Source organism: Schistocerca piceifrons, chromosome 1 (assembly GCF_021461385.2).
Source record: "Schistocerca piceifrons isolate TAMUIC-IGC-003096 chromosome 1, iqSchPice1.1, whole genome shotgun sequence".
In the NCBI taxonomy this organism is placed as follows: Eukaryota; Metazoa; Arthropoda; class Insecta; order Orthoptera; family Acrididae; genus Schistocerca; species Schistocerca piceifrons.
In genome coordinates, this window is record NC_060138.1 from 197,856,720 (window position 1) to 197,874,191 (window position 17,472).

Sequence of the window (17,472 nt, forward strand, 5' to 3'; positions counted from 1 at the left end):
TTTACTTTGTGGGATGGGTCATTCTCGCGGAGTAGCGGCCAGGAACACCTGCCTCTCGGTATTCAAGTCAAAGTCGATGAATTCTCGCACAGAAATGATGGAAAACTCAAAAAAATCTGTTGCCTCACTGCTCCACCGCCGTTTTCCGACATTTATTAGACACGTACTGTTACATTCACGATCAGAACGCTGCTGCTGTGAAGCTAACACGTTGACCTTGTACACGGCTGTTGTTGAAACTTCGATGATCGTAGCCCCACAACTCGCCACGAGATTGCATTGCAGTTTGGAATTTCACACAAGCAGTGCTAACGGAACAGGGAAACAATGTGTATCGTCGTATCTGAAGATAACATAGTGCATACCCCAACCGAACATTGCTTATTTCTTAATGTTCACGGTATACTGGGTGATAAGAAATGTATTCCTTGTTTTATGAGAGTGTGGTATGGGCCAAAGCAAGAAACAAATATCCATCAAACATACGCTCTAATGTGTATATCTTAACAGCTTTGAGTACTTGTTCATTCGCTACTGTGTTAACACGTCTGTTGTACTGCAGGCTCTTTGCTATTACGAACAACCTACAGAAAGCAGCAAACAAATGGGGACACATTTCTCTGTTGTCTTTGGATACAGCGTGCAGTAAACATTGGTTAGTGTTGTTATCGTAAACTGTGATTACAGTTCTGGGTAAGTGCAGCACAGTTCTAGTGGGACCACTTTGTTTTTTGATAAATTAGTGAAGTGCTTTTGCACTGTAGTTTTATTTTTGCATGTACGAGCATAGTGGAAGCCTATTATTCCACACGGGCGCTTGAACTATTTGGTTTATGCAAACTCCATTAATGATATACAAACGCTGCAGGAAACTGTCAGCAATGCATTCCAGTGCACCTGTGAACAACCTGGAGTTTCTCAGAGATTGCATGATTTCCTAAGAGGTCAGACTAAAGTATGTCTTACCAGAAATGGACACCCCCATTGAGCACCTCTATTAGCAATGGCTCCCAAGAGCAGGTTGTTTGTAACGGCAAGCAGAACTGCATTAGAAACTCTGCTGTTTAGTCGTAACAGATAATGAATTCTAATTTGTTGACTCATTTGTTAACTGCATGCTGTAGGTCATGCGTAGCAGCAAAGAGCTTGTCGTAGAAGATATGTGGTTCACAATAGCGAAAATGAACAAGTGTTCTTAGCAGTTAAGGTATGAATTTTAGAGCCCATTTTTATTCAAGGTAAATTTTCAGTAGGTATGGCAACGACGCCTGCAGAAAGTGCAAATATCTTTCTTTGTTTGTGCTTTTGTTTACTCAGTTATCAATGCCAGAGATTTTTGTTTGTAAGAACTACCTTCTGGAGACGACTGTGATCAGAACAGGCAGCTACGAGCAGATATCACATCACGTAGCTGTGCTGGAGGTCTTGTGGCTTACGTTGACAATACGCAGCGGACACGTAGAGGAAAACATGTGGAGCGTCTTCTCGACGACATTTACCAACTAGATGCGTTGGCCGAGTCCAAAGGAAGTAGTCCGCAGCTCGTGGTCGTGCGGTAGCGTTCTCGCTTCCTGCGCCCGGGCTCGCGGGTTCGATTCCCGGCGGTGTCAGGGATTTTCTCTGCCCCGTGATGACTGGGTGTTGTGTGCTGTCCTTAGATTAGTAAGTAGTTCTAAGTTCTAGGGGAATGATGACCATGGATGTTAAGTGCTCAGAGCCATTTGAACCTAAGGAAGTGATGTGTGACGTTTTCATTATTAAGGACCACTTTCGCTTGGTTCACTACCAAAAACTTTCGTGCATTTTGCGAACAATGTGCTTCTTTTAGAGGAACCAGCTCCATGAAATTTTATGATGTGACCATTTTACGTATTAGTATCGACAGCTCATTAAGAAATGTCGCATAACTTTTTAAGTCTTTTCAGCGTTATCTGTGTGGTTTAATATTCTGTACACATCGAAAAGACGTCTCATATCTGGAGAACAACGTCAGCAAGTTGTGAGACTGGTCACATATGATGGTCTTGTGTGTGGGGAAGCCACAATGACAGAAAAGTGTGACGAAATGCACGAAGATCTGAAGACGATTGACACTCTTGGAGACACTGGCAGTTAGCCGTGAACACCAATTAATATAGCGTATTGCTCATAAATTGGCTGAATGAAGTATTATTGTTCGATTACAAGTTTGAATACCATTTACTAACAGCAGTGAAAAATCGATAAGCATCTAGGAGTGTGCATCTGGAGTATCCTAAAGAGGAACGACCATCTTAAACAAGTTGCAGCAATATTAGATTCCAGACTGATGTCCATAGAAAGAGTTACGAGGAAATATGATTCACTAAGACTGCTGTAGCTTGTAAAAGCGCTGTTCAGTAAGCTGGGCTGCTTGCGAACAGAGCGACATTTAATATATATACACTCATGCTCATAAATTAAGGATAATTGCAGAATGTGGTGCCACACAACGTAGCACTACACAAAACTGGCGCTAATAGCATAGGCACATAGGGAACACACACGATACAGATCTGTAAGTCCACGGTATTGGTGATATGTTGAGAAAACCGTCCCGAAACACATGTGCTACAAAATGCCACTGTTTCCTGCGCATGTACCCCGACATCAATATGGGATATGATCACCATGCACACGTACACAGGCCGCACAACGGGTTGGCATACTCTGGATCAGGTGATCGAGCAGCTTGCACCAGTGCCTGTCGGAGCTCCTGAAGTGTCGTAGTGGTTTAAAGATATGCAGCGATACGTCGACCGAGAGCATCCCAGACGTGCTCGATGGGATATAGGTCTGGAGAACAGGCAGGCCATTCCATTCGCCTGATATCTTCTGTTTCAAGGTACTCCTCCACAATGGCAGCTCTGTGGGGCCGTGCGTCATCACCCAACAGGAGGAAGGTGGGACCAACTGTACCCCTGAAAAGGCGGACATACTGGTGCAAAATGACTTCCCGATACACCTGACCTGTTACAGTTCCTCTGTCAGACATGCAGAGGTGTACGTACACCGATCATAATCCCACCCCACACTATCAAACCACGACCTCCATACAGGTCTCTTTCAAGGACATTAAGGGGTTAGTATCAGGTTCCTGGTTCACGCCAGATGAAAACCTGGCGAGAATCACTGTTCAGACTATACCTGGACTCGTCCGTGAACATAACCTGGGACCACTGTTCCAACGGCCATGTACTGTGTTCTTGACAACAGGCTTTACGGGCTCTCTTGTGACCAGGGGTCAGTGGAATGCATCTTGCAGGTCTCTGGGCGAATAAATCATGTCTGTACAATCGTCTGTAGACTGTGTGTCTGGAGACAACTGTTCCAGTGGCTGCGGTAAGATCCCGAGCAAGTCTACCTGCAGTACTCAGTGGCCGTCTGCTGGCACTAAAGTCTGTGTTATGTGCATAAGTTGAGTTTATTAAACTTATGAAAAAACCCTAACAACTTATGCACCAATCCAATAGGAAAATAAACACAATACACTTAATTTTCTAAACATATGCAAGTGGTAAAAATTAGGAATCTGCTTTTGTAAATTGTACTATTCGGTGCATACATTGCACCACGCTTGCACATCACAACCCTGAGCTTAAATGTATGTGCCAGTCTCAGTTTACGGAAATGCTTCATATGTTAGTTCGTTCATCACTATCATCACTGTTTATATACAATGCAATAGAACTTTTTCGCCCATTTCCCCACCCTGTATTTCATCCATGTGTTCATTTCGTCCGTTTTATATTCCTTCCGCAACCCGCAAACTCATTCCTCTCATTTACGAATGAGGTTCTGTAGTGGCTTCGCCGAAGAGTCTCCAAAACACATGGAGCTCTAGTTCTGTAGTTATTCTCTTTTTTTACGACTGGACTTTTTTTTTCATGGGTGGATCGTCAGCCTATTGGCACCTCCGTTAGGCACTGACATTTTGCTTCGAACATTCATCATTAACTTCGAATTCGGCAATTTTTCTCGGGTGGATACCGTCAACTCACTTTCTGCCTGAGATGACTTCTACAGCATTGAAATTATTGGGTAATCCATTTAGTTCTGGGACGTCGATTTGTAAGTCCTATTACGTTCTGTATGCTTAAACGGAACATCATATCTCCAAATTTAAGAATATGACCTTCCAATGGCTTTTCTAGTTCGTTGGAAAACACCGCAATGCGGTCAAACATTTTTATATCACCAACTGCTTTTTTTCAGCGTGTCTCTTAATTGTTAGCTTAGGCACATTGTACATTCATCCACATTCATTTACACTCAAGTACCAAAGTCATGCGATATCTCCTAATATCCTGTCTGACCTCCTTTTGCTGGGCGTATTCCAGCAACTCAACGTTATAGGGAGCCAACAAGTCGTTGGAAGTCTCCTGCAGAAACACTGCCTCTGTAGTCGTCCATAATTGCGATAGTGTTGCCGGTGCAGGATTTTGTGCACGAGCAGACCTCTCGATTGTGTCCCATAAGCGTTCGATGTGATTCACGTAGTGCCATCTGGGTGGCCTAATCTTTCACTCGAACTGGGCAGAATGTTCTTCAAACCAAACGCGAACTATTGAGGCCAAATGACATAGCGAATTGTCGTCCATAAAAATTCCAGCGGGTTTTGGGCACATTAAGTCCATGGATGGTTGAAAATGGTCCACAGGTAGCTGAACATAACCATTTCCAGTCAATGATCTACTAAGTTGGACCAAAGTACTCAGACCATTCCATATGAACACAGCTCATATCATTATGGAGCCACAAACAGCTTGCACTGTGTCTTGTTGACAACTTGGGTCCATGGCTTCGTGGGGTGTGCGCCACACTCGGACCCTACAATCAGCTCTTACCAACGGAAATCGGTACTCATCTGGCCAGGCCACGGTTTTGAAATCGTCTAGGGCCAAACCGATACGGTCTCGAGCCCAGGAGAGGCGATGTCTACTGTTAGCCAAGGCACTAGCGTCGGTCGTCCGCTGCCATAACCCATTAACGCCAAATTTCAAAATATGGCTCTGAGCACTATGGGACTTAGCATCTAAGGTCATCAGTCCCCTAGAACTTAGAATTACTTAAACCTAACTAACCTGCCCGAGGCAGGATTCAAACCTGCGACCGTAGCGGTCGCGAGGTTCCAGACTGAAGCACCTAGAACCGCTCGGCCACACCGGCCGGCCGCCAAATTTCGCGTCACTGTCATACTAGATATAGTTCGTTATACGTCCCACATTAATTTCTACGGTTACTTCACGCATTGTTACGTATTTAGCACTGACAACTTTACGCAAACGCCGCTGCTCTCGGTGGTTAAGTGAAGGCCTTCAGCCACTGCGTTGTTCGTTGTGAGAGGTAACACCTAACATTGGTGTTCTCGGCATCCTCTTGACACTGTGGATCTCCGAATGTTGCGTATGCTACAGATTTCCGAAATGGAATGTGTTGTGTCTAGACAAGACAGCCTAGACACAATGACAGGAAGCCGAAAGGCACGCGCTTAAACTCACGCCGGCTGGCGTGAGGTCTGAAACAGGATACGTAATGAATGCTATAAAGAAAAGTACGTAGCTGCTGGAATACTTAACTTTAAACCACAATTGGTGAACATTGGTCTTGTTGATACAGTATTATCATCTCAATATAACTTGGTGATGGCGCCTTGCTAGGTCGTAGCAATAGACTTAGCTGAAGGCTATACTAACTATCTTCTCGGCAAATGAGAGAGTCTTCGTCAGTGTAGCATCGCTAGCAAAGTCGGCTGTACAACTGGGTGAGTGCCGGGACGTCTGTCTAGACCTGCCGTGTGGTGGCGCTCGGTCTGCAATTACTGACAGTGGCGACACGCGGGTCCGACGTATACTACCGGACCGCGGCCGATTTAAAAAGCTACCACCTAGCAGGTGTGGTGTCTGGCGGAGACACCACAGAATGTCCCATGCGTCTAGCTCAACTACCATTCCGCGTTCAGAGTCTGTTAATTCCCGTCGGAAACCTTTTCTCATGAATCACCTGAAAACAAATGACAGTTCCGCCAATATACTGCCCTTTTACACTTTGTGTACGCGATACTACAACCATCTGTATATGTGCATATCGCTATCCCATGACTTCCGTCACCTCAGTGTCCTTCATGATCCCTATTTAGACATACTGTTACACCTAAAAGCCGTTCGTGTGCGCTCCTTTTTCCACAACGCTCGTCTGTTCCCATACTGTAATACCACGTCATTTCTTAAGGTTATGTTGCACTTACAATGCCAAACGCATTTTTAAATCTCGCTATACGAGCAAGTGTGTTAAATTGTACCTGTACAACATTGGAAACTTTTAGAGATACGCTATGGGCAACTTTACCATTTCTTCTATGTTAATTTACTACAAAAGAACCACAACGAATCTGTATAAAGGTTCTTTATAAAAGCGTTCCGGTTTTGAATCACATAGTAGGTTGTCGTTTTTCGGTTGACCACACTGCTATGTATCATTTCGGTTTTCGTAAACCTCCCATTTACTGATTCAGTCTGCAATTATCCCATTTGTTTGTTATGGGCCTAAAGATAATGCAGTTTTCTACCGGACAGCATGTGATAATCGGCAAAAAAATGGTTCAAACGGCTCTAAGCACTATGGGACTTGACATCGGAGGTCTTCAGTCCCCTAGACTTAGGACTACTTAAACCTAACTAACCTAAGGATATCACACATAGCCATGCCCGAAGCAGGATTCGAACCTGTGACCGTAGCAGCAAAGCGGTTCCGTACTGAAGCGCCTAGAACCGCTCGGCCACAGCGGCCGGCTGACAATCTGCAGAATAGAAGAAAAATTGATAGGGCATCGCGCGATTCTAGGGGCGTTGAAGCAACGAATGGATTAACACTTTGGATGTTTATGGAAAAGTTCAATGAACATTTAGTCTCCTGGACGCCCTCGTTTTTCTCAATCTGTGCAAAACATTGCGAAGTTTCGTGATTGTGTGACTGTTAGGCCGTTAGAGTTGGCTCCTCGCCGCTCCCAAAAACTGAGCACAGGATATTTTGCAATATGGCGAATGCACCAACTAGAACGACCTCCATTACCAAACTCACAGGATTCAGTTAGCGCATTAGCTGAAAGAAGCTGGTCACGAGAAAAGAGGACATTTTGATGACTTGTTTCTGAAAAGAAGATCGGAAGACGACGGTTTTGCGAGGAAATCATCTTGGCGACGAGGCGCACTTATACATTAATGGATTTAATTGCCGTCTCTGAGAGTCAGATAATCCTTGTTCGGTTGTATTATCGATCCTTATCTTTTCAAAGACGAGTCGGGACAGGCTGTGACAGCTAATGGAAATCGATAACGTGCGATGGTAAGAGATTTTTTTAAGGTTTAACTACAGTGGAATAGACGTTCAGAAGTTGTGATTTGAGCAGCAAAACAACTGAATTTCTCCTTTAGTTGTTTCCGGATCACCTCATCTCGTGTGATGGTGACCAACTATGACCGCCAAGCTGTGCGGCTGGTCCCGGCAGAGGTACGAGTCCTCCCTCGGGCATGGGCGTGTGTGTTTGTCCTTAGGATAATTTAGGTTAAGTAGTGTGTAAGCTTAGGGACTGATTACCTTAGCAGTTAAGTCCCATAAGATTTCACACACATTTGAACATATGGCCGCCAAGGTTGTGTGACTTAATCCCTTGGGATATTTCCTTCGAGGTTATCTTAAATCATTGATGTGTGTCAATAACTCCCGAAACATCAGCGAGTTAAAGCAGTAAATTCGAAGTGTTCTTGGTGAAATGCAATTCTAGTCTTATCAGGTAATCATAGCGAATTTCAGGGACAGAGTTTTTGCATGTCAGCGCAGTAGAGTTGCCATACGTCAGACGTCATTATCCATACCCGAAATAGGAAAGCGTGACAAACGTGTTTATATATTTTGTTAACGTGTTTGAAAAAATAAAGTTCGTAGTTTGACATATCAAAAATTCCGCACTTTTTGAAGGCGTCATATTAGTACTGCTCTGGAATGGTTTGGAGGGGACACTTTTCTATAAATTGCCTTTAGCGTGGGAAAATAGAGTTTTAGTTATGAGTAACAGAGCTGCTAGCAAATTATTTTATTGATGGAACTCAAATCCGGACTGACCAATAAACAGTACAGATATGCTCAGGGTGAATTTTGGGCAAAATGTCATGTAAGACAAAATATTTCGACACGCTGCTACGGCGCGATACTTTGCCTCAAAATTTGCTGGAACGTCACTCAAAGTGAAATCGATGACCTCTGGTAGCACAAATACGAATTCAAGTCTTCAAGATATTACTGTAGGTAACACAATGCTTCTCGCAGTTTAGTTACCGCTCTCAACCATAATGATGACGCTCTTGCCCACGAACCAAGGGTCACTGCAGTGCCTATAGGAGAAATTAAAATGATCGCCAGGAGTGACCTGATTCGACCTGTGACCTGCGCATCACTTCTAGAACGTGTTCCTTGAAAATAAATGTATATAGTAGAAATATCCCTGGAGTGAGCATTGTGTTCTGCGCTTGTTGACAACATTAAGCTGGAACTGTTACGCGATCTCGGAACGACACTGTTTGGTTAACGCCGGTTAACACGTGCCGTCGCGTCATATCACGTCAAAACATTCCTCAACGCATTTCCAATGGCGGCATTCAGATAAACAGCCAACGCACCGTCGCGGCCCGTCACAGCACCTCAAGGTTTCTCGGGAAGAAAGGCCATATGGATTCGTCACCTGCTAAAACCGCAGGTTAACCTATTTTCGCCGCGCTCACTCGTTTAATGGGAGTGGAGTTCTTGCTTCTGTATCTTCGTAATTATAATGCTTCGTTTTCGTGGCAAACTAGAAATGTTCCATGACGACATGAGTATTTCTTCCATTGAATGTACACAGGTGAGGACAGATATCTGAAAGCGAAAAATTATTTAGGTTTTACAATAACACAACAGATCTGACGCCACAATGTATATAAATAAGAACCTAATTTAACGAAGCAATTGCCATTACGTTACATTTTAAATGATAAGGTCAGCTTTAATGAAGGTGAAAACTACAGTTGCTCATGACGTTATCAGTTAAGTAAGGAAAAAATGCGGTGGATAAGTTTAAGAGGCTCCATTTTTTCCTTTATAAGTATTGTTTGATATGTTTGAATCTATATATTATCCATAGCAAATAAATGTCCATGTTCTAAAATATTGTTTCACTTCTCAGCGGTTTACCATACAAAACTGACCAAGAACATACGTTATGAAATTTACTTTGTACATTAATGAACTTTGTCGTTATTAGTTCCTCAGTTTCGACACTATCTTCTTGTATCACGGATGGTGACGCACAACCTCACTTTCGCCTTTCGGTGCTTGGCTAAGTGAACTGACGTGACGGTGCTTTGACGTAATGCCCGTTCGTTTCGCTCTTCTGATAAGAGTCCAGTTTTTTCCCAGCAGCAAATGCAAATTGTTGTGGTGTCTAAAAACACCTACACCAAATCCACAGCACGAATGAAGGAAATGTGTCTGTATTAGCGATATGGCGAAATTCGAAAGCTGTAGGAGGCATTACGTACAACCCCACGCCGTCGCGGGGTCACATGACCATGGTAGGACTGTATGTTGACAACAGAAAATAAACTCTGCGAATCTGAATGCTCACTCCAGAGATACGGGATGTATCAAAAAGAATCATGGCGATTTAAAAAAGTTGTAACTATTATGTTATTTGAGATCTGTGCGTGAACAACGTACTGTTGGTACGAGTTTTACAAGGTTCCCGCTAGGTAGCAGCAGTGTACACCCACTTCAGTTCTAGCAAAAATGGTGTCAGGACAACAGAATACGTTTTGTGTTCTGCATTTTGCGCAGTGCGGGTCTGTAATAACTGTTCAGCGTGACTTTCGTGCTAGATATGGTGTGGATCCTCTGCAGCACAGAGCATTAGAGGATGGCATGAACAATCTCGAGAAAAATGTGTGTAAAGACAAATCGCTGGGCAGTCGCCGAATGTCTGACACAGACGTCGAACGCATCCGACATAGTTTCACAAGGCGTCCGCAGAAATTCGTTCACCCTGCAGCTCCATTATTTCTTGTGGGGGTTTATAAAAGACTCCGTTTCCATGCCTCCATTACCAACAACAATGAATGAGCTGAGACATCGAAAATAGCAGCTGTGGCATCAGTAACTCAAGACATGCTCGCTGCAGTGTGAGAAAAATTTGAATCCCAAATTGACATATGCCGCGCATCTCAAAGGCGGGGGGCATATTCAACACCTCCAACAAAATGTAAAAAAAAAACTTTTTGAGTTTCCCGTTCATCCAAAAACAAAGTTTATTGTACATGTTTATTAGTTACAGAAATATAGACGTGCCAAATCGGGTGATTCGGTTTGATACACCCTGTATTTCCATTCTATGTATAAACGTCAGAGAGTAGCGGAAAGAAGCTCTCAATCTTTCCTAGTTTCTCGGTTCGCGGCACTTGCATAGTTCTCGAGTGACAAGGTTCACGTACTGTTGTACGACCTAAGAGGAGCGATATTACCCTTCACCTTTTCACCCCTCCCCCCCTCTTGCCGGAGGGAAAGTAGTTAAAAAGAAGCACAAAACCGTTGAAGCACTCCGTCTTCAGGCCGCAAGCGGCCCATCGGGACCATCCGACCGCCGTATCATCCTCAGGTGAGGATGCGGGTAGGAGGGGCGTGTGGTCAGCACACCGCTCTCCCGGTCGTTATGATGGTTTTCTTTGACCGGAGCCTCAAATGGCATTTTGAGGCTGAGTGCACCCCGAAAAATTGCAACAGCGCATGGCGGCTGGATGGTCACCCATCCAAATGCCGGCCACGCCCGACAATGCTTAACTTCGGTGATCTCACGGGAACCGGTGTATCCACTGTGGCAAGGCCGTTGCCTACAAAAACGTTGCATGCGATGGAATTACATTGTCCTGGAGACATACTGAGTTTCAACTTTATCTTCGATAAGGACAGAAGGTGATATTGGCTGGCTCTAAGCACTATGGGACTTAACATCTGAGGTCCTCAGTCCCCTAGATTTGGAACTACTTAAACCTAACTAACCTAAGGATATCACACACATCCATGCCCAAGGCAGGATTCGAACCTGCGACCGTAGCAGCAGCGCGGTTCCGGACTGAAGCGCCTAGAACCGCTCGGCCACAGCGGAATAGCAACGTAGCTTTGTATGTAATAGGCACTGGAGTAGGGTATTCCGTGCAGGTATGTTAATCATACAGCATCTGACCGGTAAGAAGGAGACCCACGTTAAAGTCCTGGCCTTGGCACACATTTTAATTCGTTACTTCAGCTTCTATGCGTATGGAAGCTGCATGCGATGTTACGAGTCTCAAAATATCACTGTACCAGCGTTTGCAGTGTTATCCCACTGGAAGGGCGTCCTCTCTGGGTCTCTGGAGTTCCCGAGAGTGACGTTATCGTGGCAGCCTTGAGGGTCGTGGGCCACCTCGCACGTCATGTTGTAGTTGTCCTCCATGCCGATCTCTTCTCCGTTGTAGGTGACGGCGGTTCCCGGCAGCAGCGTCACCAGCATGTTCATGCCGTCCACCAGCTCTGGGCTGTACCGGCTGGCCACGCGGTGCTGGTCGTGGTTGCCGATCTGGAAAGACACGCATACCACGTGCAGTGCCCTTATCTCTTTTATGTGCTGCCAATAACAAAATAATCTAGTTTAATTTAGAGACACACATCACATTCATCTACAATGAAAATAGTTTTGATGAAGCTGACTGAGAATTTGGGACAACGATAACTGAACTACTAATCAGGATGTAATACAAGGGGATAATCCACAGGTGAAACAGAAACCGACGTCCAGTAAGGTGCACACTTACTACAGCACACGTGAGCGAATTATAGGGACAATCCAAATAACTCCTTCGTTTCAATGCAGTTTTTCTCATTGTCGTATTATTTAAATGAAGAAATAGTGTTGTGTCTCTATGGAGGGGCTACACTATTGGTTCAAATGGCTCTGAGCACTATGGGACTCAACTTCTGAGGTCATTAGTCCCCTAGAACTTAGAACTACTTAAACCTAACTAACCTAAGGACATCACACACATCCATGCCCGAGGCAGGATTCGAACCTGCGACCGTAGCGGTCTCGCGGTTCCAGACTGCAGCGTCTAGAACCGCACGGCCACTTCGGCCGGCGAAAGAGTTTCAAAAAGATGGTTCAAATGGCTCTGAGCATTATGGGACTCAACTTCTGAGGTCATTAGTCCCCTAGAACTTAGAACTACTTAGACCTAACTAACCTAAGGACATCACACACATCCCTGTCCAAGGCAGGATTCGAACCTGGGACCGTAGAAAAAGAGTTTCACGATTTGAGAAAGTTAATAACGCGTTGGGCCAGCTCTGATACTTAAGCAGCAGTTGCTCGGCCTGGCATTGATCGATAGAGTGGTTGGATGTCGTGCTGAGGGATATAGTGAAATTCTGTCCGATTGGAGCGTTTTATCATCAAAATCCAGAGCTAGCTGAATGACCTTGCCCGTAATGCTCCAGATATTCTCTATTGGGGAGAGACCCGGCGACCTTGCTGGCCAAGGTGGGATTTCACAAGCACAAAGACAAGCAGTAGAAACTCTCGCCGTGTGCGGGCCGGCGTTATCTTGCTGAAATATGAGCCCAGAACGGCTTTCTTGCCATGAAGGGCACAAAGCGGGGCGCAGAATATCATAGACGTACCGCTGTGTGTAAGAATGACAACCAAAAGCGTCCTGTTGTGAAATGAAATGGAGCCCTAGACCATCACTCAATTCAAGTTGATATCTCGCCGCTATCTGGGACGTCTGTAGACAGGATCTATGTTCGAAGCAGCACTCATCATTTCATTTAAGAGAGTTCTACTTCAGTCAAAGAGATTGCTGACCGAAGACATGTCTGGAGACAGCAACGTGCCTGTCGTCCGCCATACGGTCCTACAACATTTCATTTCACAGTTGTCATCCGCAGCACCCTTACAGCACAGCAATATGTCGACGATATGATATGCCCCTTTTTGCTGACCTTCGTGGTATGCCACCTTGGACTTACGTTCAGCTAGATAATGCCCTCTTGCATACGGTGAGAGTTGCTACTGGTTATTTTTGTGCTTTCCAAATCGTACCGTGGACAGCGAAGTCGCCGGATCTCTTCCCAGGGAGAACGTTTTGAGCATTATGGGCAGAGCCCCTCCATCAGCTCGGGTTTTTGACAATCTACCGCGCCAATTGGACAGAATTCAGGGCTATATCACTCAGAACATCCAACACCTCTATCAATCAATGCCAAGTCGAATAGCTACTTGAATAAGGACCAGAGGTGCTCCACCGCGTCACTGACTTGCTTAATTTGTGAAGCTCTTTCTCTTCCATAAACCATATAATTTTTCTGAAACTGTAATCATTTGTTTGTCTGTACATGGACATCACGTCTACCGACTTCCGTCCCAGTCAGGTAACTCCTTCGTCATGCGTCTTTTTTTGTCTTAGAATGTATGTTATGCGACAGTCAAATGTCTAATTTTCATGTTTCTTCAAATAATTAGAACAGTTATTCCAACATTTTGCCAGATCAAATCAACGAAGATCGCAAAAAGGAAAAAAAGAAAGGAAGCACATCACGATGCTTTAAGGAGACAGTATTTTACGGCACAATGTACTTAGTAGTACAATTGAAGAAGAATGCCATTAAAAATTCTCCTTTCGGGTTCTGGGAAGGACATAGCAAAGGATGCCCACATAAACAACCGATCCGCGCTTCCTAAACTCCGTTTGCCGCTAGTGTTAGTTAGCTGGCAAAGTTTGACTAGATGCTAGGCAGTCTGCAACGATCGGACCGGAAATCATCTATCCTCTCCAATAAGCAGTGACTTGCAACTTTCAACCAATTTCCATATTTTGCGACGATTCCCTCAAGTACACTACTGACCATTGAAATTGCTCCACCACGCAGATGACGTGCTACAGACGTGAATTTTAACCTGCAGGAAGAGAATGCTGTGATATGCACATGATTAGCTTTTCAGAGCATTCACACAAGGCTGGCGCCGGTGGCGACACCTACAACGTGCTGACATGAGGAAAGTTTCCGACCGATTTCTCATACACAAACAGCAGTTGACCGGTGACAGTTCTGGACGTGTGGGGTGTCGCATTGTCCTGCTGGAATTGCCCAAGTCCGTCGGAATGTACAGTGGACATAAATGCGTGCAAGTGATCGGACAGGAAGAACAAATGCAGATGATAAACGAGTATTCACCAGACAAATATATTATACTAGAACTGACATGTTATTACATTTTCATGCAATTTGGGTGCATAGATCCTGAGGAATCAGTACCCAGAACAACCACCTCTGGCCGTAATGACGGCCTTGATACGCCCGGGCATTGGGTCAAACAGAGCTTGGATGGCGTGTACAGGTACAGCTGCCCATGCAGCTTCAACACGATACCTGAGTTCAAGAGTAGTGACTGGCGTATTGTGATGAGCCAGTTGCTCGGGCACCATTGACCAGATGTTTTCAATTGCTGAGATATCTGTAGAATGTGCTGGCCAGGGCAGCAGTCGAACATTTTCTGTATCCAGAAAGGCCTGCACAGGACCTGCAACATGCAGTCGTGCATTACCCTGCTGAAATGTAGGGTTTCTCAGTGATCGAATGTAGGATAGAGCCACGGGTCGTAACACATCTGAAATGTAACGTCCACTGTTCAAAGTGCCGTCAATGCGAACAAGAGCTGACCAAGACGTGTAACCAATGGCACCCCATACCATCACGCCGGGCGATACGCCAGTATTGCGATTACGAATACACGCTTCCAATGCGCGTTCACCGCGATGTCGCCAAACACGGATACAACGATCATGATGCTGTAAACAGAACCTGGATTCATCCGAAAAAATGACGTTTTGCCATTGGTGCAACCAGGTTCGTCGTTGAGTACACCATGGTAGGCGCTCCTGTCTGTGATGCAGTGTCAAGCGTAACCGCAGCCATAGTCTCCGAGCTGATTGTCCATGCTGCTGCAAACGTCGTCAAACTGTTCGTGCTGATGGTTGTTGTCTTGCAAACGTCCCCATCTGTTGACTCAGGGATCGTGACGTGGCAGCACGATCCGTTACAGCCATGCGGATAAGATGCCTGTCATCTCGATTGCTAGTGATTCGAGGCCGTTGGGATCCAGCACGGCGTTCCGTATTACCCTCCTGAACTCACCGATTCCATATTCTGCTAACAGACATTGGATCTCGACCAACGTTAGCAGCAATGTCGCGATACGATAAACCGCAAACGCGATAGGCCACAATCCGACCTTTATCAAAGTCGGAAACTAGATGGTACGCATTTCTCCTCCTTACACGAGGCATCACAACAACGTTTCACCAGGCAACGCCGGTCAACTGCTGTTTGTCAGCACGTTGTAGGTGTCGCCACCGGCGCCACCCTTGTGTGAATGCTCTGAAAAGCTAATCATTTGCATATCACAGCATCTTCTCCCTGTCCGTTAAATTTCGCGTCTGTAGTACGTCATCTTCGTGGTGTAGCAATTTTAATGGCCAGTAGTGTAGAATGGCGACACAAACGAGCAACATACACAGCGCTGCTCAGACAATAATGTCGCTGTGGCCGTGTGTCGTGGCTTGAGATACGCATGCGCGTGCAGTGGGCAAGACCTGCCACCACCTAGTCTAGACAACTGCTTCTCGCTGTCCCTCTCAGACATTCGTTGTACTGCAGAATGGCATCAACCCTTGTCTGGAAATATTTTAACGAAGTGACGTAGCATTGTCGTACAATGCTTCATTTGTTTTAATAGGTCAAAGATTCGTCTGCCATTTCTGTGAACTAATAAAACAAAGAAGAAATTATAGTAACAGTAATATAATAAAAACTTAACAATTCCTTCAAAGTGTGCAATAAGAATAGAAAGTAGCTGATCTGCTACCTGTGTCTACATAATATGCCTTTATCTGCTTGTAGCTCTCGGAAACGGACAAATTAACACGAAAAACACGAGTTCTTAGACTTCAGTTTTCATCCTCTAGCGCTGACTATCCGCGATGTCACAACAGTGGCATGATCCCAGATTTGCAAAGTGATTTTTGGGAAGGGTTTCAAAGAATTAGGATCAAGTGGAGAATACTGGTGACTTTTTGCAGGATTCAGCCACTTATCACTTTTCGGGAAAAGCAGCGAACGACTGATGTACTTTCTTTTACTTGAGTATTTAATTTAACATTTTGATTCTATGTATCTTGAAACTGAGAGTGTCAAAATTGTTCAAGCTTTGTTCGATTTCTAAGTTTATTACAAGAAATAATGGGAATAAAAATCAAAAATCGGTTATTACAGAACTCGTTTTAACAGTCAGGTTAAACTGGTGGGGAAAAAAAACGATACAATAGACAATCAGTAAACGCCATGACTACACAAAATTCATCTTACTTTTCTGTTTACCGGAATTGTATGTATGTGCCAACCTTTTAGAACGTACCCAAAGACACATGCTAGAACTTAACGCTCACGCCAGCCTCATTTCTGCTCTCTCGGCTGTTCCTCCCTTGCGGCTTCCGGAACAATAGCAAATATGGCTATCTTAGTCGACTTCTGTTATTTCGGTGTCTTCAAAATTCCATTGAAGAGAACCCTAAATTCGATTCCTACGTATTTTGCGTCAGTGGACTGGAAATTTTCCGCTTCATATTTTGAAACCCAATAGACAACAATTTATTATTTAACTGTCTTACGATATTACGGCCGGCCGCAGTGGTCGAGCGGTTCTAGGCGCTTCAGTCCGGAACAACGCTGCTACTACGGTCGCAAGTTCGAATCCTGCCTCGGGCATATATGTGTGTGATGTTCTTAGGTTAGTTAGGTTTGAGTAGTTCTAAGTTCTAGGGGACTGATAACCTCAGATATTAAGTCCCACAGTGCTTAGAGCCATTTGAACCATTTGAACGATATTACGTGATATCAGTCGGGGATGGCCTTGGTCAGGGAAATGAAATTTCACTGCTACGTCTCAGAGTCTGCGAACCCGTACGACTGATAAGAAGAAAATTTTCCGAAAAGAAGCAAAGCGGACGTGAAAGTCGAGCATCGTCGGGCTGCGGTCTGACTGTTACCTAGGTCCATACTGCGTGTTCAGAGCCACTGTACCACAACGCCAACAGCATCAGACGAGTAACCAGAATGTGGAAGAGCAATACTCGCGTGTTCCTTTTTATCTCTTAGATGCTGCAACGAAATAGCAGTTTTTAGGGAACAGAGTCTACTTTCACGATCAAGCTACGTGATGGTATCCCAGGCCATGCCCAAAGCTTTTCTGTTATCATAAAAACGCAAGAATGTCACCCATTATTCTTTCCAACCGCCAAGAATCTCGTGATGATGTTTATCTCTCCGCTATAGTTGCAGTGT

General features: G+C 44.8%; 1 protein-coding gene across 1 annotated transcript in view; it reads right to left on the minus strand.

The window, feature by feature from the left end:
• The window catches only part of LOC124799287, a 292,389-nt gene that overhangs the window by 213,240 nt on the left and 61,677 nt on the right, over positions 1-17,472 (minus strand). Inside the window, exon 7 of the mRNA XM_047262901.1 lies at positions 11,404-11,656. Coding sequence (XP_047118857.1) covers positions 11,404-11,656 — 253 coding nt within the window. The remainder of the gene's footprint in view (positions 1-11,403; positions 11,657-17,472) is intronic.